This window comes from Chanodichthys erythropterus, chromosome 12 (genome assembly GCF_024489055.1).
Source record: "Chanodichthys erythropterus isolate Z2021 chromosome 12, ASM2448905v1, whole genome shotgun sequence".
NCBI lineage: Eukaryota > Metazoa > Chordata > Actinopteri > Cypriniformes > Xenocyprididae > Chanodichthys > Chanodichthys erythropterus.
Genome location: NC_090232.1, coordinates 49,229,689 through 49,250,616, shown reverse-complemented (window position 1 = coordinate 49,250,616; position 20,928 = coordinate 49,229,689). Strand labels below are relative to the sequence as shown.

The 20,928-nt window shown below is 36.4% G+C and overlaps 1 protein-coding gene across 1 annotated transcript in view; it reads right to left on the bottom strand.

Moving 5' to 3' along the window:
- Window positions 1-20,928, bottom strand: part of LOC137032429 (B-cell receptor CD22-like) — a 59,647-nt gene that overhangs the window by 16,039 nt on the left and 22,680 nt on the right. Inside the window, exons 4-5 of the mRNA XM_067404190.1 lie at window positions 637-894; window positions 303-545 (exon numbers count right to left, since the gene is read on the bottom strand). Of these exons, the coding sequence (XP_067260291.1) occupies window positions 303-545; window positions 637-894 (501 nt within the window). The remainder of the gene's footprint in view (window positions 1-302; window positions 546-636; window positions 895-20,928) is intronic.

Genomic DNA, 20,928 nt, shown 5'->3' with positions numbered 1-20,928 from the left:
CCACTCTGGCCGGAGTTTTTAGAAAGACTCGTTTTCAGAGGCGAATTCTCCGTTTGCGTGTAAACGAAGGGCGCAAACAAAGGGAAATGTCTCCGTTTTTCAAAATAACCATGTACGTGTAAACGGGGCCTAAGTGTTACATTAAACAGCCTGTAGTGTGCACACTAAGCAGTGTTCATTTCATCTGGGCAAATCCATGTGGGGCCTACATGGAAACTGGGTGCAAAACTGGCTGGGTCAAACTCATTTGGGCCCCACATGGCTCTGCTGGCTGGGTTATATACAGGTTTCCAAACCTTCACCTGTGACAGTTACAGCGTCTGATCTCTGAGATCCATGTTGATTGTGAGCCTGACAGTAGAAGCGTCCACTCTGTAGTGCACTGAAACTCTGTCCAGATCCAACAGCTGAGCTTTCATTCTCCTTAAACCAGCTGAAGTTCAGAGCAGGAGGGTTTGAATCACTGCTGCAGATCAGAGTCACTGAATCTCCTGACACTATTTCACCAGATCCAGTTATCAACACTGAGACGTTCCTGGGAGGATCTAAAACAATATGTAAATTAATGTTTTGCGATTGCTAATCTATTAATTTGTTTATTTGGTTACTACAGTTACTGAACCATTTTTAACTCACACATGACATTTAAAGTCACAGTATCAGAGTATTTCTCTCCATGTTCATTGATGGATCTGCACTTGTATTCTCCACTGTCATCAGAGCTGATCTTTGAGATGCTGTAGATTCTTCCAGATCCTACAAACGTTCCTCCTTTAAACCAGCTGAAGTTCAGAGCAGGAGGGTTTGAATCACTGCTGCAGTTCAGAGTCACTGAATCTCCTGACACTATTTCACCAGATGGACTGATGGACACTGAGACACTCTTTGGAGGGTCTAAAAGGGACAGAAAATAAATTCAAGACAAAACATTCCAAAAATGATGTAAAGAGCCGCTATTAAAACGAACAGACTGAAGAAACTAGAGACCTACATAGAAGGCAACGATCGTGTCCTTGCGCAACGTTCCCTAAAGTTCTCTAAAGGTGACGAAAATTCCAAACCTTTACAGAACATTCGGGACGTTCCTAAAACATCCTCTTTTGGTAATGAAAGTGCTGCAGTTCAAGCTTCCTAATATGACTTTAGGGGGGCGTTCTCTTTTGGTTATTTTACGGTCAAAAAAGAACGTTACAGAGAGGACATTTGGGAAGTTATCAGAACGTCCTATAGTAATAGTCCCCTAAACATTCCCAGAATGTCCTGAATGTTCCCTGAAGGTCCACCAAATAACGTTCCCCAAACCTTAAAAGAACTCCACATCGTGACCGACTCTGAACGTTCTGGGAACGTTATTAGACAACTTCCTTGACACCAGTGGAGACGTTGTGAGAATGTTCTGGGAACGTAAAATTTCTAGCGTTCAGAATATAATACAAACATGAAGGACTCTGAACACAGTACAGGATAAAACAACACTTGAAGATGAATGATTGTGATTTTTTTATTATTATTATTATTAAATGCTTGAAAGAACAATAACAATTGTCATCATTGTCATATAATAACAATAACACAGTACGCCAGAGTCCGACAGTCTTTCAGTCCAGAGAGTGTAGAACCCAAGAGGCGACACTTTGATACTTTTTGGGTAACAAAAAGGGTGAAAATACTAACTGGACCATAGAATCCTTCACATCTTACGCACCCAAAATCAGCGAATTTCACTGCCAAATCAGAAGCGCAATAGAACAGTTTTCTTTAAAATTAAGTCACCAGTAAATTGTATGGCTCCTACAGTAAATGTTGTATTGTCTTATATATGTTTTATTTTACCAGTTGTTGAATCCAACCATTCAACCATCTGAGGTAACGCAGTTAGCCTACTTTATTGAGTATTTCCATTTTATGCAACTTCACACATTTATTAATAGTAAATTAATAATTAATAAATGTAAGATCATCATGTTTGCAGCAAACAATATATTTCAGACCTAGTGGAGTAATAATAATAATATCTAGGTCTGAATTGAAATGTTAATATTGTACGTTTTAATAGATCACGCTACAAACATAATGATCTTATAATACATGATGCATTGCTGTGTCCGTTATCCCATAATAATTCCAACTTTTGGACACATTTGCTTTAACAGACATTAGACAACACTGCAAAATCAAGCTGTTATATTCATATATTTATTGTCCAACATTCCCAATTTTTCTGATTCATGTCCTTACTTTAGTTTCATATGTTGGTATTAATTCAGTGTTTATAATGCTAATACTTAATATAACCCAAACTGACTGGGTTTCTAGAGAGCAAAGGTTTTATGAAAAAAGTGGAAGACTTAAACACAAAGTGTGTAAAATAAACTGTTTAAAGGATTTGATGATCACTAGTGATAGTATTTTATTCTGTGTTGTCATCATTCAGGATGGATTTCAGCTTTAATGTACGTTTTGTTTTAACAAAGCAGCTGATATTGCCATAGAAACTAGTGGACTGACGAGTCGCTTTCACAAATGGCGGAAAATGGCGGAAACGCAGGGCTGCTGCTTGGCGCCGGTGTTGCAATGGATCGTTTTATTGAGTGTCACTTCTTGTTAGTATGGAAGCCCGTTTCCGCAACTAAAAAAAAAAAAAAAAAAAAAAAGGATTAATTGCGACTTTTTAACTCAGAATTCTACTTTATATCACGCAATTGTGAGATATAAAGTCGCAATTGCAAGTTAAAAAGTCAGAATTCGGAGATAAAAAGTTGCAATTAATCTTTTTTTTTTTTAGTGGCGTTTTTTTTTTTTTGTGCCGGAAACGGGCTTCCATATGTTAGTGTATAGTGTTTGGTCCAGATTAAGTGCCCAGTCATGAATGAATGATTGTGATTTACAGGTGACTCTCATCAAGGTTGATGTCAGTAGCAGGAGATGGTGACCTCTGGTGGTAGTTTGAGGGTTTGAACAAATGAGAAATAAAACTGATCAAGTTACAGAAACACAAAAGACAGAATAACAGAAGCTGACTGAGCACTTTGAGACCATCAATGAAACATTGTCCTTTGTGAATGTGCACAAAGTTTGTTTGAGGAAAAACATGAAATATACAGTTATGGTTTAATTTTTGTTAATTTGATTTAGTTGATCAGCATTTAGATGGTAATCGATCTGGCAACAGTAGGCCTTGTTTTTCTTGGACGATCACTTCCAAGTAGATAAACTGCTCACAAGTGTAATGTTTTCCTCAAATGACAAAGAAATTAATATTTATGTTAATATTAGGAAGCAAATCCCCACACTCATCCTCGTGAACGGCTCTGGTATTCCTACAGTTTATGTGGAGCGCGGCTTGTCAGGCTATCACCAGACGAAGCTCAATTTAAAATTGAACATTGGTCTGGGGAGTTTGCTATACTTTTCTACTGCACAAGAGGCGTGATCAACCAGCATTATTCACGCAATTGGATAGTCCTTTAACCAATCAGATCAACGATCCGGGTGACGTACTTTGCAGAGCGAAAACTCCAGACAGGTTTAGTTTGTATTGGTTTGTAGCATTGATCAGCGGTTTGCAGAAGCAGTAATGGCATCGAGCGATTTTTGCAGGTTGTGCAAAAAAAACATGAAAGTGAGTGATATTTACACCCGCTCGAGCGATTTGTTTGCTAAACTAAAGAAGTCATTCAGCATCGTCGAGAGGTTAAAGGGAATTGGATTGACGGTCGTGCTTGTCGTGTTATACCCACCAATAGCGAGCAAGGTGGATAAGCCAGTCTGTGATTGGTTCCCGCAAAAGTGTAACAGACGCAGTAGAAATGAATGTACGGGTTTCCTGATTGAGTTGCCGAGCGAAATCAAATCGCCGGCAGATCAGGCTGGGTTTACCCAGTCTAGAGCGCGGCCGTTTCCTGGAGGATCTGGTCATTTACACATAGAAGCACATATTGACAGAAGAACGGGGATAATAACGTTGTCCTAGAATGATTTAATACGTATTTGTCTTAAATAATAAAATATTGTTAAACACCTGAAATGATTATAGCATATTTTAAAATAATTCAGGTCTTCTTGGGTCCATTTGTTTTAAATTACCCGAGACCTGAAGCTACTATATCAGACCCGAACCGTATCCAAGGCCCTCGTCAAAGTTTTGGACACGAATCCTCTCGAGTCTCTGGTCAGATCTCTGGTTTTCAGATCCAAATCGACCCGTGAAGACATCTAGTATCCACCACTGAACATCTCTGACTCAGGGTACGGTTACACGACAACGATGTGTCTTAAAAACTGATACGTTTTTCTTTTCTTTTTTTTTTTGCATAAAGAAAACTATGTTATTAAAATGATTCCTGTTCACATGGATCCGTGAAAACGATTAAAAATGCTGAAACTGACGCTCTGTCCAGCCAGCCACTGCTGAGATACAAGTATAACGCGTTCCCTATCACTCTCGCTGCATTGAAATACATTATTTTACTATTATAAAAATATTCTTATGATTATTTTTTTGATGAAATTGTCTAGCTTTAATGATAATTAGAATAATTGTATGATTATATAGGCTATGATTTATATACAGTCAAACCAATATATATTCAGACAGTGGCTGGCTGGTTTAGGTCCAGCAAAGCATCCCCACTGAGCAAATTACGTCCAGAAGACGTCTTTTTGAGGTCTTGTCTCAGGTTGAAAAGACGTCCACTGAGGGGCCAGAATGAAAGTTTTTATGACGTCTTTTTTTGACGTCTTCTGGACATCCGATATAGACGAACACGCAGAATCACCAAAGGAGAAAAATCACAATTTTTAAGCCACCATCGTGGAGATGAGTGTTTGCTTTAGTTGGGCTCTTGACCCTTGCCTTATAAATATTAGTGTTTGTTTGGGCTGCTGTAACTGAGTTATAACAGCCAGACAAGCAAATAGAAATGATCAGGTGTTGGTTATGGACTCACATAATCATTATTTGACCTGAATCTCTGAACTCATTTAGAGCCCAATCTCTGAGTTAGATTTACATTATTGATTACAGCAGCACTGTGATTCTACAGCACAAGATCAGCTTTATCAATATAATATAAAGGATTTCACATGATAAAAGAATCATTCTCTTAAGCACACACAGACATCAAGAATCAGCCTGTGAATCTCAAGGACGGTGACAAGCAACATATTCTGATCAACAGATCAACTCTGAACATTAGAAAACAAGCTACTAAAAAGTCACATAAACAGAACAAAATAAAATATGAGAATAAAGGAAATTACTAAGACAATTCAGCTCATAATTTATTCATGCAGCAATGCATGATGGGAGCCATGGATGAATTTTGATTGGTGGCTCCCAGAATGCACTGCAACATGCTTTTTGATGGTCACCACTGTTGAGATTCACAGGCTGATTCTTGATGTCTGTGTGTGCCTAAGAAGAATACTTTTTTTTTAACACACCTTTTCTGAAATCATTTGAATCATATTGTAAAAGCTGATCTTCTGTAGAATCACAGTGCTGCTGTAATCAATAACGTAAATCTAACTCAGAGATTGGGCTCTAAATGAGTTCAGAGATTCAGGTCAAATAATGATTATGTGAGTCCATAACCAACACCTGATCATTTCGATTTGCTTGTCTGGCTGTTATGACTCAGTTACAGCAGCCCAAACAAACACTAATATTTATAAGGCAAGGGTCAAGAGCCCAACTAAAGCAAACACTCATCTCCACGATGGTGGCTTAAAAATTGTGATTTTTCTCCTTTGGTGATTCTGCGTGTTCGTCTATATCGGATGTCCAGAAGACGTCAAAAAAAGACGTCATAAAAACTTTCATTCTGGCCCCTCAGTGGACGTCTTTTCAACCTGAGACAAGACCTCAAAAAGACGTCTTCTGGACGTAATTTGCTCAGTGGGTACTTTTAGCCTTAAGATAATTTGTGAATACGGCCCCAGATAGGAGTCCTCTTGACTGCTCCTAACGTTCACAGATTTAGGAGCTAGTTTTAGCGCTAAAATGCTTTGTGAAATACTCTTAGAACAAAAATGTAGGACTCCTAAAATTAGGACTGACACGCCCATTATTTTTAAGAGTTTCTCCTAAATCGGCAAGTTAGGAGCTACTTTTAGCCTTAAGATGTTTTGTGAATACGGCCCCAGATCATTAGATGTACAGAAGATATTTCTCATGTCAGGAATCATGTGTTATATGAGCTTCATCAATAGAAATAATCATCAGTTTTTATTGAAGTATGAATGTGTTTGTCTTACCGTGTTGAAGCTCATCAGATCAACAGCAACCAAATGACTGACTGTTTTAACTCAAGCACTTTAGCTTCACAGTGAAGGACTTTCTGTGGTTAGCACTGTTTATTAATAACCAGTGCTGGAAATATCAGTGTCCCTCCCTAAACATGAGAACAACATCACTGAACTAAACCTAATTAAAGAAAAATAATGATCTTTTTCTTTAAGTTAATTTAAATACATTCACTATGAAGACGTTTAGAGAACAGGATTGAGATGTTCTGCTAGATATTTCACACCTATTATTGTGAATGTTATTTGATGTTTTTGCACTCAGAAAGAGAAACTCTTTGTCCTCTTTTGTCTGTCGCCCCCTACTGGACATCTTTCATTACTGTGTCACGTGATTAATGCTTCTGCACAGCAGTGACGTCCATTAGAGGCAAGCATGTGATCAGATAGATGATTTACTTACTAAAGTGCAGAACTTAGACACATATTTTGAAACCCAGACGAGTTTTAATTACTTAAATGCCAGAGGAGGCTGACAGCATAAACTCCTCTCATCACCAAACTGACCAATCAGAATTGATATTCAAATGACGCAACGTCCTTCACTTCCGTTAGTAATGCGGCCTGAAGCGAGAAATACAAGAGAAAACATTCAAAAAATGATGTAAAGAGCCGCTATTAAAACTAACAGACTGAAGAAACTAGAGACCTACATAGAAGGCAACGATCGTGTCCTTGCGCAACGTTCCCTAAAGTTCTCTAAAGGTGACGAAAATTCCAAACCTTTACAGAACATTCGGGACGTTCCTAAAACATCCTCTTTTGGTAATGAAAGTGCTGCAGTTCAAGCTTCCTAATATGACTTTAGGGGGACGTTCTCTTTTGGTTATTTTACGGTCAAAAAAGAACGTTACAGAGAGGACATTTGGGAAGTTATCAGAACGTCCTATAGTAATAGTCCCCTAAACATTCCCAGAATGTCCTGAATGTTCCCTGAAGGTCCACCAAATAACGTTCCCTAAACCTTAAAAGAACTCCACATCGTGACCGTCTCTGAACGTTCTGGGAACGTTATTAGACAACTTCCTTGACACCAGTGGAGACGTTGTGAGAATGTTCTGGGAACGTAAAATTTCTAGCGTTCAGAATATAATACAAACATGAAGGACTCTGAACACAGTACAGGATAAAACAACACTTGAAGATGAATGATTGTGATTTTATTATTATTATTATTATTAAATGCTTGAAAGAACAATAACAATTGTCATCATTGTCATATAATAACAATAACACAGTACGCCAGAGTCCGACAGTTTTTCAGTCCAGAGAGTGTAGAACCCAAGAGGCGACACTTTGATACTTTTTGGGTAACAAAAAGGGTGAAAATACTAACTGGACCATAGAATCCTTCACATCTTACGCACCCAAAATCAGCGAATTTCACTGCCAAATCAGAAGCGCAATAGAACAGTTTTCTTTAAAATTAAGTCACCAGTAAAGTGTATGGCTCCTACAGTAAATGTTGTATTGTCTTATATATGTTTTATTTTACCAGTTGTTGAATCCAACCATTCAACCATCTGAGGTAACGCAGTTAGCCTACTTTATTGAGTTTTTCCATTTTATGCAACTTCACACATTTATTAATAGTAAATTAAAAAATAAGAAATGTAAGATCATCATGTTTGCAGCAAACAATGTATTTCAGACCTAGTGGAGTAATAATAATAATATCTAGGTCTGAATTGAAATGTTAATATTGTACGTTTTAATAGATCACGCTACAAACATAATGATCTTATAATACATGATGCATTGCTGTGTCCGTTATCCCATAATAATTCCAACTTTTGGACACATTTGCTTTAACAGACATTAGACAACACTGCAAAATCAAGCTGTTATATTCATATATTTATTGTCCAACATTCCCAATTTTTCTGATTCATGTCCTTACTTTAGTTTCATATGTTGGTATTAATTCAGTGTTTATAATGCTAATACTTAATATAACCCAAACTGACTGGGTTTCTGGAGAGCAAAGGTTTTGTGAAAAAAGTGGAAGACTTAAACACAAAGTGTGTAAAATAAACTGTTTAAAGGATTTGATGATCACTAGTGATAGTATTTTATTCTGTGTTGTCATCATTCAGGATGGATTTCAGCTTTAATGTACGTTTTGTTTTAACAAAGCAGCTGATATTGCCATAGAAACTAGTGGACTGACGAGTCGCTTTCACAAATGGCGGAAACGCAGGGCTGCTGCTGGGCGCCGGTGTTGCAATGGATCGTTTTATTGAGTGTCACTTCTTGTTAGTATGGAAGCCCGTTTCCACAACAAAAAAAAAAAGAAAAAAAAAAAGATAAATTGCGACTTTTTAACTCAGAATTCTACTTTATATCACGCAATTGTGAGATATAAAGTCGCAATTGCGAGTTAAAAAGTCAGAATTCGGAGATAAAAAGTTGCAATTAATCTTTTTTTTTTTTTTAGTGGCGTTTTTTTGGTTTGTTTGTTTTTTTGATTTTTTTAGTGGCGGAAACGGGCTTCCATATGTTAGTGTATAGTGTTTGGTCCAGATTAACACTCTGGGGTGAGCGGTCACACCGGCGTGATCACCGCGTTTTTTTTCTAACCAGTGTGAAAGAGACTCAAAATACTCTGTCAGTGTTGCACATACAATTAAGAGTTATACACCATTTTAATCTGTGGAATATTTTCTTTTATTTGTATACACTCAGAGTAAAAACAAAATGTTGTGCTTTTCGTAAAATAAAGAAAACTAACATGATGCGTGATCTCTCGTCTCCCTCTGAACGAAGTCCAATCTGATAGTTCTCCGAAAATAAACTATAACTTAGTGAATACTAATCACAATAAAATTATACTTGTGTCTAAAGAGACGTTGAAATGTCAGGTTTTAAATCGTGTAAGTCAAATCGAAAACAAACCTTCTGTGTTTATGTAATCTGTATGAAAAGAGAGCCATGTCAGAAGTCTGTGATTCAGCTCATTATCCGCTAATGCGGCCACACCCACGGAGCCAGCGCTATTCAGAGGCAAATTCAGTCAATACATGCATACATCGTCTCAATCGTGTATTTATTGTCTTGAAAAGTGTATACCCATAGTTAGCGATCTCTGGCCTCTGTTAGTTCAGTTATTTCCTGGATTGCCTATTCTTCTTTAGCATTGGCATTTGTGGACTAAAAGTGTACAGAGCGCCCTCCGGCTGCAAGTATGAATTGTAAACACAGTATCCAGCGTTCACAGTGACAACAATAAATAATGAATAAATACTCCTCTGTATAGAAAATTGACATAAACATGAGAATCCATCAATATTTCTCCAAATGTGCATGCTTTTAAGCTAAAAGCCTATATGAAATGCCATAGAGGTAACATAACTGTTCAGACACTTTGTATCATAGAAATGCATTATATTTTAATAATAGAATACCATTATTTTAAATTGTAATAATATTTCACAGTATTGCTGTTTTTTCTGTATGTTTGATTTACATTGTGATGAGATTTGGGACATGATCAACAGAGGGTTTTTCACAGCCTATCTGACTGAAAGAGCTCATTATTTATGCAGGTCATTAGAGCTCTTTATGCGATTATTTTGTCTTCTCAGGTGAGAATCACTCATTATTCATGAGGATTCACGCCTCCACGCATACTGTGTTTCTTGACCAAATATGTTTTAGAAAATTTAAATCTCTCTATTGTTTTATATGAAGGAGTAGGAATGATAATTTTTACATAATTTTGAAGCAAAAACTCTAGTCTACAACCTCAAATACCCAGAAGTCTTGTGAACAAAGATTTAATATATATTTTTTGGCTTTATTTCAGTGACTTAAGTTTTTTGTTTTTTCCATAACCACGCATAAACGTTATTCCTTCAAAAATACAAACATGTACATACATGTTCCTTACATATTATTGTAGCCTAGTTTGTGCTGAATACAGTGTAATTACACTTTTTCCATTAATGTGTTTATGAACAACTGAAAAAAGCACAAATGTCAGGGCATGTCAAAACTTCTCCAGGCCCCAAATCAGCCACAGACCACTGAGGGTTAAGTGCCCAGTCAGGACCATAAAAAAAAATATTAATAATAATCTTCTCAGAATAGTGAGTGTGATAAAAGAAGGAAGTTGCAGAAATGAACAAACAAAGACAAGTGAAACCAGAAAAAGGAAATGAATCAAGAACATGCTGCATTATCAAATAAATTAAATACGTTAATTAATGTTGATTAAAAATCAATGTTGATTTTAAAAAAAGATCAATGATATAAAAAAATGGGAGTTCTAGATTTAAGTTAATGTCTATCAGCTCCGAGATCTTCTATCAGCTCTGCAGCATTTTGTTTTTTTTTAGAGGATTAGGCATATCTGAATTTAAAAGAGCACCCTAGCCACATACATTGCAGTAAATTGATTAAAATGGTCTCATTTTACAGAAAACCCTCTATATTTTAACACAGTGGTGGAATATTGTATATATTATATTGTATTTATTCATAATTTTATGATAAACACAGATAAAAAGTCAAATATTTATATAATTTTTATTATAATTTTTATTAAAAATATGTAATTTAGGATAGGTTTAGTCTACAAACCTGCAGAACGTTTCTTTTTATTCCACTAGGTGGCAGTAAACAGGGGAAAAAATAATCTTCTTGATATCTCTTTCTAAACAAAAGTGATTGAGATTTTACTGAAAGGAGGTATTGGTACCTCGAAGCGTTCCTTTACAGTCTCTGTTTTTGAATTCTGAAAGAATTGGACATACCCGAATTAAAAAGAGTGCCTTACCCATAAAAATTGAAGTAAATGGATAAAAATAGTTTCATTTTACAGAACACCCTCTAAATTTTAACACAGTAGTGGAATATTGCATATATTTTATTGTATCTATTCACAATTTTATGATAAATACAAATAAAAAAATCTGATTTTTATTTATTTTTCAATAAAGTTTTTATTTGAGAGTCTGTAATTCAGGATCCGTTTCGTATGGAAGCCCGTTTCCGCCACTAAAAAAAAAAAAAAAACTCCACTAAAAAAAAATAAAAAATAAAAAGCCACTAAAAAAAAAAAAAAAAGATGAATTGCGACTTTTTATCTCAGAATTCTGACTTTTTAACTCACAATTGCGAGTTATAAAGTCAGAATTCTGAGATATAAAGTCGCAATTGCGTGATATAAAGTCAGAATTCTGAGATATAAAGTCGCAATTGCGTGATATAAAGTCAGAATTCTGAGATATAAAGTCGCAATTGCGTGATATAAAGTCAGAATTCTGAGATATAAAGTCGCAATTGCGTGATAAAAAGTCAGAATTCTGAGATATAAAGTCGCAATTGCGTGATATAAAGTCAGAATTCTGAGATATAAAGTCGCAATTGCGTGATATAAAGTCAGAATTCTGAGATATAAAGTCGCAATTGCGTGATATAAAGTCAGAATTCTGAGATATAAAGTCGCAATTGCGTGATAAAAAGTCAGAATTCTGAGATATAAAGTCGCAATTGCGTGATAAAAAGTCAGAATTCTGAGATATAAAGTCGCAATTGCGTGATAAAAAGTCAGAATTCTGAGATATAAAGTCGCAATTGCGTGATATAAAGTCAGAATTCTGAGATATAAAGTCGCAATTGCGTGATAAAAAGTCAGAATTCTGAGATATAAAGTCGCAATTGCGTGATAAAAAGTCAGAATTCTGACTTTTTTTCTCGCAATTAACTGATGGTCAGTATCTCTGTCTGTAACAGTGCATCCAACGATAGCCGTGCTGCCGTGAAGTCTGAAGCTGTTGGTGTATAAAATGTGCCACTTCTGCTTTGTCTGATTTATTGCGCCTCCGCCACAGCAGATTCTTCTTCTTATTATGATTATTATTATATTGTTATTATTGTGTAAAATGCATTAGTGTATCCATTCTGTTAAAAACAACTTTTATTGTCCAAATACCTCGACTGTAATTTGCAGAATTGCATGATTCTACCCTTGAGTTGCAAAGTTAATGAAACATGATAGGTATTGGTTGTTTTAGTATTAAGCCCACTAGATGGCAGTAAAAGTTTTTTCTCCTTGAAACGCTGTGTACAAGGTTACCGTGGAAACATTCTATATGCATATTCCTGCATAATGCATATGTCCGGAGACTAATCTTTATGTGTCTCCTCCAGTAAAATCAATATTTCTTTATTGGTAAATCGGCACTAAAAATAATCCTTTATGATGTCCTCTATTTTATGTATAATAATTTCAAAGCAGCAATCCTGATGGTCTATTTAATGTATAATAATAACAAAGCAGTAATCCTGATGGTCAGTCGCAATGAAAGGAAATGCAAGCAAAGTAAGAACTGTGATAAATAACGTTTCACATTAGTGAGAAAAAGTCAGAATTCTGAGATATAAAGTCGCAACTGCGAGAAATAAAGTCAGAATTCTGACTTTTTATCACGCAATTGCGACTTTATATCTCAGAATTCTGACTTTATATCACGCAATTGCGACTTTATATCTCAGAATTCTGACTTTATATCACGCAATTGCGACTTTATATCTCAGAATTCTGACTTTATATCACGCAATTGCGACTTTATATCTCAGAATTCTGACTTTATATCACGCAATTGCGACTTTATATCTCAGAATTCTGACTTTATATCACGCAATTGCGACTTTATATCTCAGAATTCTGACTTTATATCACACAATTGCGACTTTATATCTCAGAATTCTGACTTTATATCACGCAATTGCGACTTTATATCTCAGAATTCTGACTTTATATCACGCAATTGCGACTTTATATCTCAGAATTCTTACTTTATAACTCGCAATTGCGACTTTATATCTCGCAATTCTGACTTTATATCTCAGAATTCTGACTTTATAACTCGCAATTCTGACTTTATATCTCAGAATTCTTACTTTATAACTCACAATTGCGACTTTATATCTCGCAATTCTGACTTTATATCTCAGAATTCTGACTTTTTATCACGCAATTGCGACTTTATATCTCAGAATTCTGACTTTATAACTCGCAATTGTGAGTTAAAAAGTCAGAATTCTGAGATAAAAAGTCGCAATTCATCTTTTTTTTTTTTTTAGGGGCTTTTTTTTTTTTTTAGTGGCGTTTTTTTTTTTTTTTTTTTTTTTTTTTTTAGTGGCGGAAACGGGCTTCCATAGTTTCGTCTATAAACCTGCAGAAAGTTTCTTTTGATTCCACTATGTGGCAGAAAATAGGGGAAAAAATAATCTTCTTGATATCTCCTTCTGAACAAAAGTTATTGAGATTAAACTGAAAGGAGGTGTTGGTACCTCCATGTGAACTTATACGGTCTCCAGTTTCTGAAAGAATTGGGCATACCTGAATTAAAAAGAGTGCCCTGCTCATATACGTTGGACTAAAAGGATAAAAATGGTCTCATTTTAAATAAAACGTTTTAACACAGTGGTGGAATATTGCATTTATTTTATTGTATTTATTCACAATTTTATGATACACAAATGAAAAAAAAAATCATTTTTATTTATTTTTCAAATCACGATTTGATTTAAGAGTCTGTAATTTATGATCTGTTTGGTCTATGTCCCTTCAGAATATTTATTTTTATTACACTGGGTAGCAGTAAACAGGGGAAAAAAGAATCTACTCAATATCTCCTTCTGAACAAAAATTATTGAGATTTAACTGAAAGTGAAAAGTGATCGACATGTCTATGGAGAGCTACGAGAGCTAGCTTTAAGGTGGTAGGACGCAATACGCGATGACGTCATCAACAATTGCCGCTAACAAAGATCATTGATACTAAGGGTAATAAACGTTTTTGGCTGCATCACATGTTTAGATCTGCACATATGAGACATATTACAGTGTTGTTTGGCCATACATGCTCATAGACAAGTGAAAATAGTCTCATTTGGAAGAAAACAACCTAAAGAACGAGCTGATATAGCATGTGAGGCTAGTAGCAACACGAGGAAGTAGTGATCGGAGCAGGAATATGATTCATGTATTGGCTTGTTCAGAGGAGTCATTTTTATCTTAATGATTCTTTTGATAATTTTGTTACTAAAACGTATCGGATCTGTGAAATAAACTACTCAGTGATGTTCTGGAGAGTGAGAGCTTTCATTTGATATACGACTTGTCTATGGTGAGTTTGTGTGATATAAATACTAATTTGAATATTATGAATATGATTTTTTCAATGGGGGGTCATTGGGGGGGGGGGGGGGGGGTAAATTGTAATAAAAATGCAAAAGTGACGGGATTGGCAAGAAAGCTGAGGTTCTAAGCTTTTAAAAGATACCCTATATGTCTAGTTTTGTGCTCCACAATTTATAGATTTTTGAAAATAATTAGCACATAAACCTCTACAATATCTCCACACAATCTTCTGAGAAAACAAAAATTTTGATGATCTGGTGACACACTGATGTTTGTCCAATCAAATGCTCTGATGAGTGAGAAAGTCCCTCCCCTAAACCACCTGACACTGACTAGACAGTACAAAATTACTAATTCATGTTCAAGACTGTGACGTAACTAAAAACTATTGGATATTTATAAAATGAACAAGCCCACTGACACGCCTCACCCAAACTTCCTGTTTCAAAAGGAAATACATCAATATACCACAGAAAACTGCTCATTTATTGCTCATTATGGGTTCTTTGAAAATAAAATGACATTTAAAAATATGAATGAAACAGGTACTCACTGTGAATCATGAGCAGAAAGATCAGAGGAAGAGCAGGAGCCACTCTGACCAACATCAGCATCAAATATATCTATAATACAGCATAAATCATCACTCATATACTCATAAACAGTGTCTGTTCATCACTCTAAACAGCTCTTAGTGTTAGTAAGATCTTTGCTCATCTGAAGATTATTAATGCTCAACATCAGTGTGTGTAAATTAACTGATCATTAGATGTTCAGAAGATATTTCTCATGTCAAGAATCATGTGTTATATGAGCTTCATCTATAGAAATAATCATCAGTTTTTATTGAAGTATGAATGTGTTTGTCTTACCGTGTTGAAGCTCATCAGATCAACAGCAACCAAATGACTGACTGTTTTAACTCATGCACTTTAGCTTCACAGTGAAGGACTTTCTGTGGTTAACACTGTTTATTAATGACCAGTGCTGGAAATATCAGTGTCACTCCCTCTACAAGAGAACAACATCACTGAACTAAACCTAATTAAAGAAAAATAATGATCTTTTTCTTTAAGTTAATTTAAATACATTCACTATGAAGACGTTTAGAGAACAGGATTGAGATGTTCTGCTGGATATTTCAGACATTTTGTGAAGGTTAGTTGATGTTTTTGCACTCAGAAAGAGAAACTCTTTGTTCTCCTTTGTTCTTTTGTTTTTTTTTGTTTTGTTTTTTTCTGTGAAAGGATTCACATGAGTACTGTTTCAGATTCACCACTAATAAACCTGATGGAAACTGGAATTGGTACTCCAGGAGTGACTCTTACTGTCACAGGTGACTTTCATGAGGTTTCTCTCTTCTTTTGTCTGTCGCCCCCTACTGGACATCTTTCATTGCTGTGTCACGTGATTAATGCTTCTGCACAGCAGTGACGTCCATTAGAGGCAAGCATGTGATCAGATAGATGATTTACTTACTAAAGTGCAGAACTTAGACACATATTTTGAAGCCCAGACGAGTTTTAATTACTTAAATGCCAGAGGAGGCTGACAGCATAAACTCCTCTCATCACCAAACTGACCAATCAGAATTGATATTCAAATGACGCAACGTTCTTCACTTTCGTTAGTAATGCGGCCTGAAGCCAGAAATACATAAAGCAAACAGGGACTGAAGAAACTAGAGATAAGACCCACGTAGAAGGCGACGTTCTCGTGACCTTCCGCAAAGTTCCCTAAAGTTCTCTAAAGGTGATGAAAATTCAGAAACTTTACAGAACATTTGGGACGTTCCTAAAACGTCCTCTTTTGGTAATGAAAGTGCTGCAGTTTAAAGGGTTAGTTCACCCAAAAATGAAAATTCTGTCATTTATTACTCACCCTCATGCCGTTCCACACCCGTAAGACCTTCGTTCATCTTCAGAACACAAATTAAGATATTTTTGATGAAATCCGATGGCTCAGTGAGGCCTCCATAGCCAGCAATGACACTTCCTCTCTCAAGATCCATTAATGTACTAAAAACATATTTAAATCAGTTCATGTGAGTACAGTGGTTCAACATCAATATTATAAAGCGATGAGAATATTTTTGGTGTGCCAAAAAACAAAAAAAAAAACAACTTTTTTAGTGATGGCCGATTTCAAAACACTGCTTCAGGAAGCTTCGGAGCGTTATGATTCTTCTGTGTCGATTCATGATTCAGATCGCGTGTCAAACTGCTGAAATCACGTGACTTTGGCACTCCGAACTGCGGATTTAACACGCTGATTCATTTGTGCTCCGATGCTTCCTGAAGCAGTGTTTTGACATCGGTCATCACTACATAAGTCATTATTTTGTTTTTTTTTGGTGCACCAAAAATATTCTTGTCGCTTTATAATATTAATATTGAACCACTGTACTCACATGAACTGATTTAAATATGTTTTTAGTACCTTTATGAATCTTGAGAGAGGAAATGTCATTGCTCCCTATGCAGGCCTCACGGAGCCATCGGATTTCAACAAAAATATCTTAATTTGTGTTCTGAAGATTAACGAAGGTCTTACGGGTGTGGAACGACATGAGGGTGAGTAATTAATGACAGAATTTTCATTTTTGGATGAACTAACCCTATAAGGTTCCTAATATGACTTTAGAGGGACGTTCTATTTTGGTTATTTTATGGTCAAAAAAGAACGTTACAGAGAGGACATTTGGGAAGTTATCAGAACGTCCTATAGTAATAGTCCCCTAAACATTCCCAGAATGTCCTGAATGTTCCCTGAAGGTCCACCAAATAACGTCCCCCAAACCTTCAAAGAACCGTCTCTGAACGTTCTGGGAACGTATTAGACAACTTCCTTGACACCAGTGGTGAGAATATAATACAAACATATAAAGGAGTTTGAACAACAGGATAAAATAACACTTGAAGATAAATGATTGTGATTTTTTTTAATTATTATTATTATTAAATGCTTAAAAGAACAATAACAATTGTCATCATTGTCATATAATAACAATAACACAGTACGCCAGAGTCCGACAGTCTTTGCAATGGATCGTTCTATTGAGTGTCGCTTCTTGTTAGTGTATAGTGTTTGGTCCAGATTAAGTGCCCAGTCATGAATGAATGATTGTGATTTACAGGTGACTCTCATCAAGGTTGATGTCAGTAGCAGGAGATGGTGACCTCTGGTGGTAGTTTGAGGGTTTGAACAAATGAGAAATAAAACTGATCAAGTTACAGAAACACAAAAGACAGAATAACAGAAGCTGATTGAGCACTTTGAGACCATCAATGAAACATTGTCCTTTGTGAATGTGCACAAAGTTTGTTTGAGGAAAAACATGAAATATACAGTTATGGTTTAATTTTTGTTAATTTGATTTAGTTGATCAGCATTTAGATGGTAATCGATCTGGCAACAGTAGGCCTTGTTTTTCTTGGACGATCACTTCCAAGTAGATAAACTGCTCACAAGTGTTATGTTTCTCCTCAAATGACAAGGAAATTAATATTTATGTTAATATTAGGAAGCAAATCCCCACACTCATCCTCGTGAACGGCTCTGGTATTCCTACAGTTTATGTGGAGCGCGGCTTGTCAGGCTATCACCAGACGAAGCTCAATTTAAAATTGAACATTGGTCTGGGGAGTTTGCTATACTTTTCTACTGCACAAGAGGCGTGATCAACCAGCATTATTCACGCAATTGGATAGTCCTTTAACCAATCAGATCAACGATCCGGGTGACGTACTTTGCAGAGCGGAAACTCCAGACAGGTTTAGTTTGTATTGGTTTGTAGCATTGATCAGCGGTTTGCAGAAGCAGTAATGGCATCGAGCGATTTTTGCAGGTTGTGCAAAAAAACATGAAAGTGAGTGATATTTACACCCGCTCGAGCGATTTGTTTGCTAAACTAAAGAAGTCATTCAGCATCGTCGAGAGGTTAAAAGGAATTGGATTGACGGTCGTGCTTGTCGTGTTATACCCACCAATAGCGAGCAAGGTGGATAAGCCAGTCTGTGATTGGTTCCCGCAAAAGTGTAACAGACGCAGTAGAAATGAATGTACGGGTTTCCAGATTGAGTTGCCGAGCAAAATCAAATCGCCGGCAGATCAGGCTGGGTTTACCCAGTCTAGAGCGCGGCCGTTTCCTGGAGGATCTGGTCATTTACACATAGAAGCACATATTGACAGAAAAACAGGGATAATAATGTTGTCCTAGAATGATTGAATATGTATTTGTCTTAAATAATAAAATATGGTTAAACACCTGACATGGTTATGGCATATTTTTAAATAATTCAGGTCTTCTTGGGTCCATTTGTTTTAAATTACCCGAGACCTGAAGCTACTATATCAGACCTGAACCGTATCCGAGGCCCTCGTCAAAGTTTTGGACACGAATCCTCTCGAGTCTCTGGTCAGATCTCTGGTTTTCAGATCCAAATCGACCCGTGAAGACATCTAGTATCCACCACTGAACATCTCTGACTCAGCGTACGGTTACACGACAACGATGTGTCTTAAAAACTGATACGTTTTTCTTTTCTTTTTTTTTTTGCATAAAGAAAACTATGTTATTAAAACGATTCCTGTTTACATGGATCCGTGAAAACGATTAAAAATGCTGAAACTGACGCTCTGTCCAGCCAGCCACTGCTGAGATACAAGTATAACGCGTTCCCTATCACTCTCGCTGCATTGAAATACATTATTTTACTATTATAAAAATATTCTTATGACTCTATTCTTTTGATGAAATTGTCTAGCTTTAATGATAATTAGAATAACTGTATGATTATATAGGCTATGATTTATATACAGTCAAACCAATATATATTCAGACAGTGGCTGGCTGGTTTAGGTCCAGCGAAGCATCAGTAAGCAACGAGTTGAGATCAGGGTCATTTGACCGCTTTAATTGAGATAAACCCATAAAAAGTCAATCATACAAAAGAACAGAGTCATAATATTATATTCATCATAATAAAATTGTGTATTTCTGTGCAGCAAGAGTGATAGGGAACATGTTACACTCTGCCAGCCACCAGCCCACCACTGACAGACCTGCCAGAATCAGACTGGCAGCTGCCACCAGATCATGTGACCTGTCAGTGGCTGCTCCCGCCAGCGAGTTGAAGATTGAACCCAAACTCAAACACTGTATTACTCATGCCTGGCCAGTAGGTGGCGATGTCACTTTGTAAAGAAACATTACACTCCTATAGATCTACTCCACTAGATATACCTGTACATCAGAATAAGAATGGCATCTACGCTAATATCTGTCTCTCTGCTTATCCTGAGGTTTTCCGGGTGCTGGATCCAGGCCGTATCCAGATCAGATGGAGAACCTGTGTCTGGACCTGACTACAACGTAGCCCAGGAGACAATGGGCCTAAAGATCCAGTTCTGGCTGCATCTATAATTCAGGGGCCGTATTCACAAAACATCTTAAGGCTAAAACTAGCTCCTAAATCTGTGAAACGTTAGGAGAGGACTCCTAAGTCACTACCCCACAAGAAATGTTACGTTCCCAGAACATTCTCAGAACGTCCCCACTGGTGTTGAGTAACGTTCCCCTTATGTTCACAGACGGTCACGATGTGGAGTTCTTTTATGGTTTGGGGGACTTTATTTGGCGGACCTTCAGGGAACATTCAAGACATTCTCTGAACGTTTAGGGAACCATACTTTATTTGGAAATGTTCTCAGAACGTCACCGCTGCCCTTGTCAAAAACCTGACTAATAAAAGTGGCTGTTCAAACAAAAACTATTTTCACTTAAAGCTCTTTACAGGTATTTCCTGGATTAATATTATGAAACCTTTTCTTTAAATTGCAAATCTCTTGCATTAAATCATTAGCTGACAAAAACACACACATGAGCTAAATGTAACTGCTGTATCACTGCATCAGTAACTACACAGTTACTGTCTTTAAATAAAGCAACATGCAGCAGAACATCAGAGTTTCTGGATCATCACTGACTGAAGCACAGGAGCTACCCTTCAGCACAATGGTGACACATAAAACTCAGATAACACAAACAACATTAAACAATAACAGGGGCTGTATTCACAAAACATTTTATCTTACCACTAAGAGTTCTCCTAAATAGCAGTAAAAGTTCTTAGCTAAGAGTTTTCTCTTAAAACCTATTCACAAAGCTGCTGAGACCAACTTTTACTAAGGAATAGACTGAAGTCTTAAGCTGAGAGTAAGGGCGGGGTTGACCTCGTTGCTATGGACTAAACACACAGTGATTGGCTGATGGGGGAGGAGTCAGTGATTTAATCATAGAAATATTGTAGAATGAGGTGTCATGTTTCCATATTAAAATAAAGGTTTTAAAATACAAATGTTGTCCTATTCAAATAAATGTTTTTTTTTAATAAAAATGTTCCCACAGTCAAAATAAAATGTTGACATATTTTTGCCATAAAGGTTTTAAAATGAAGGCTAAGTGTCAC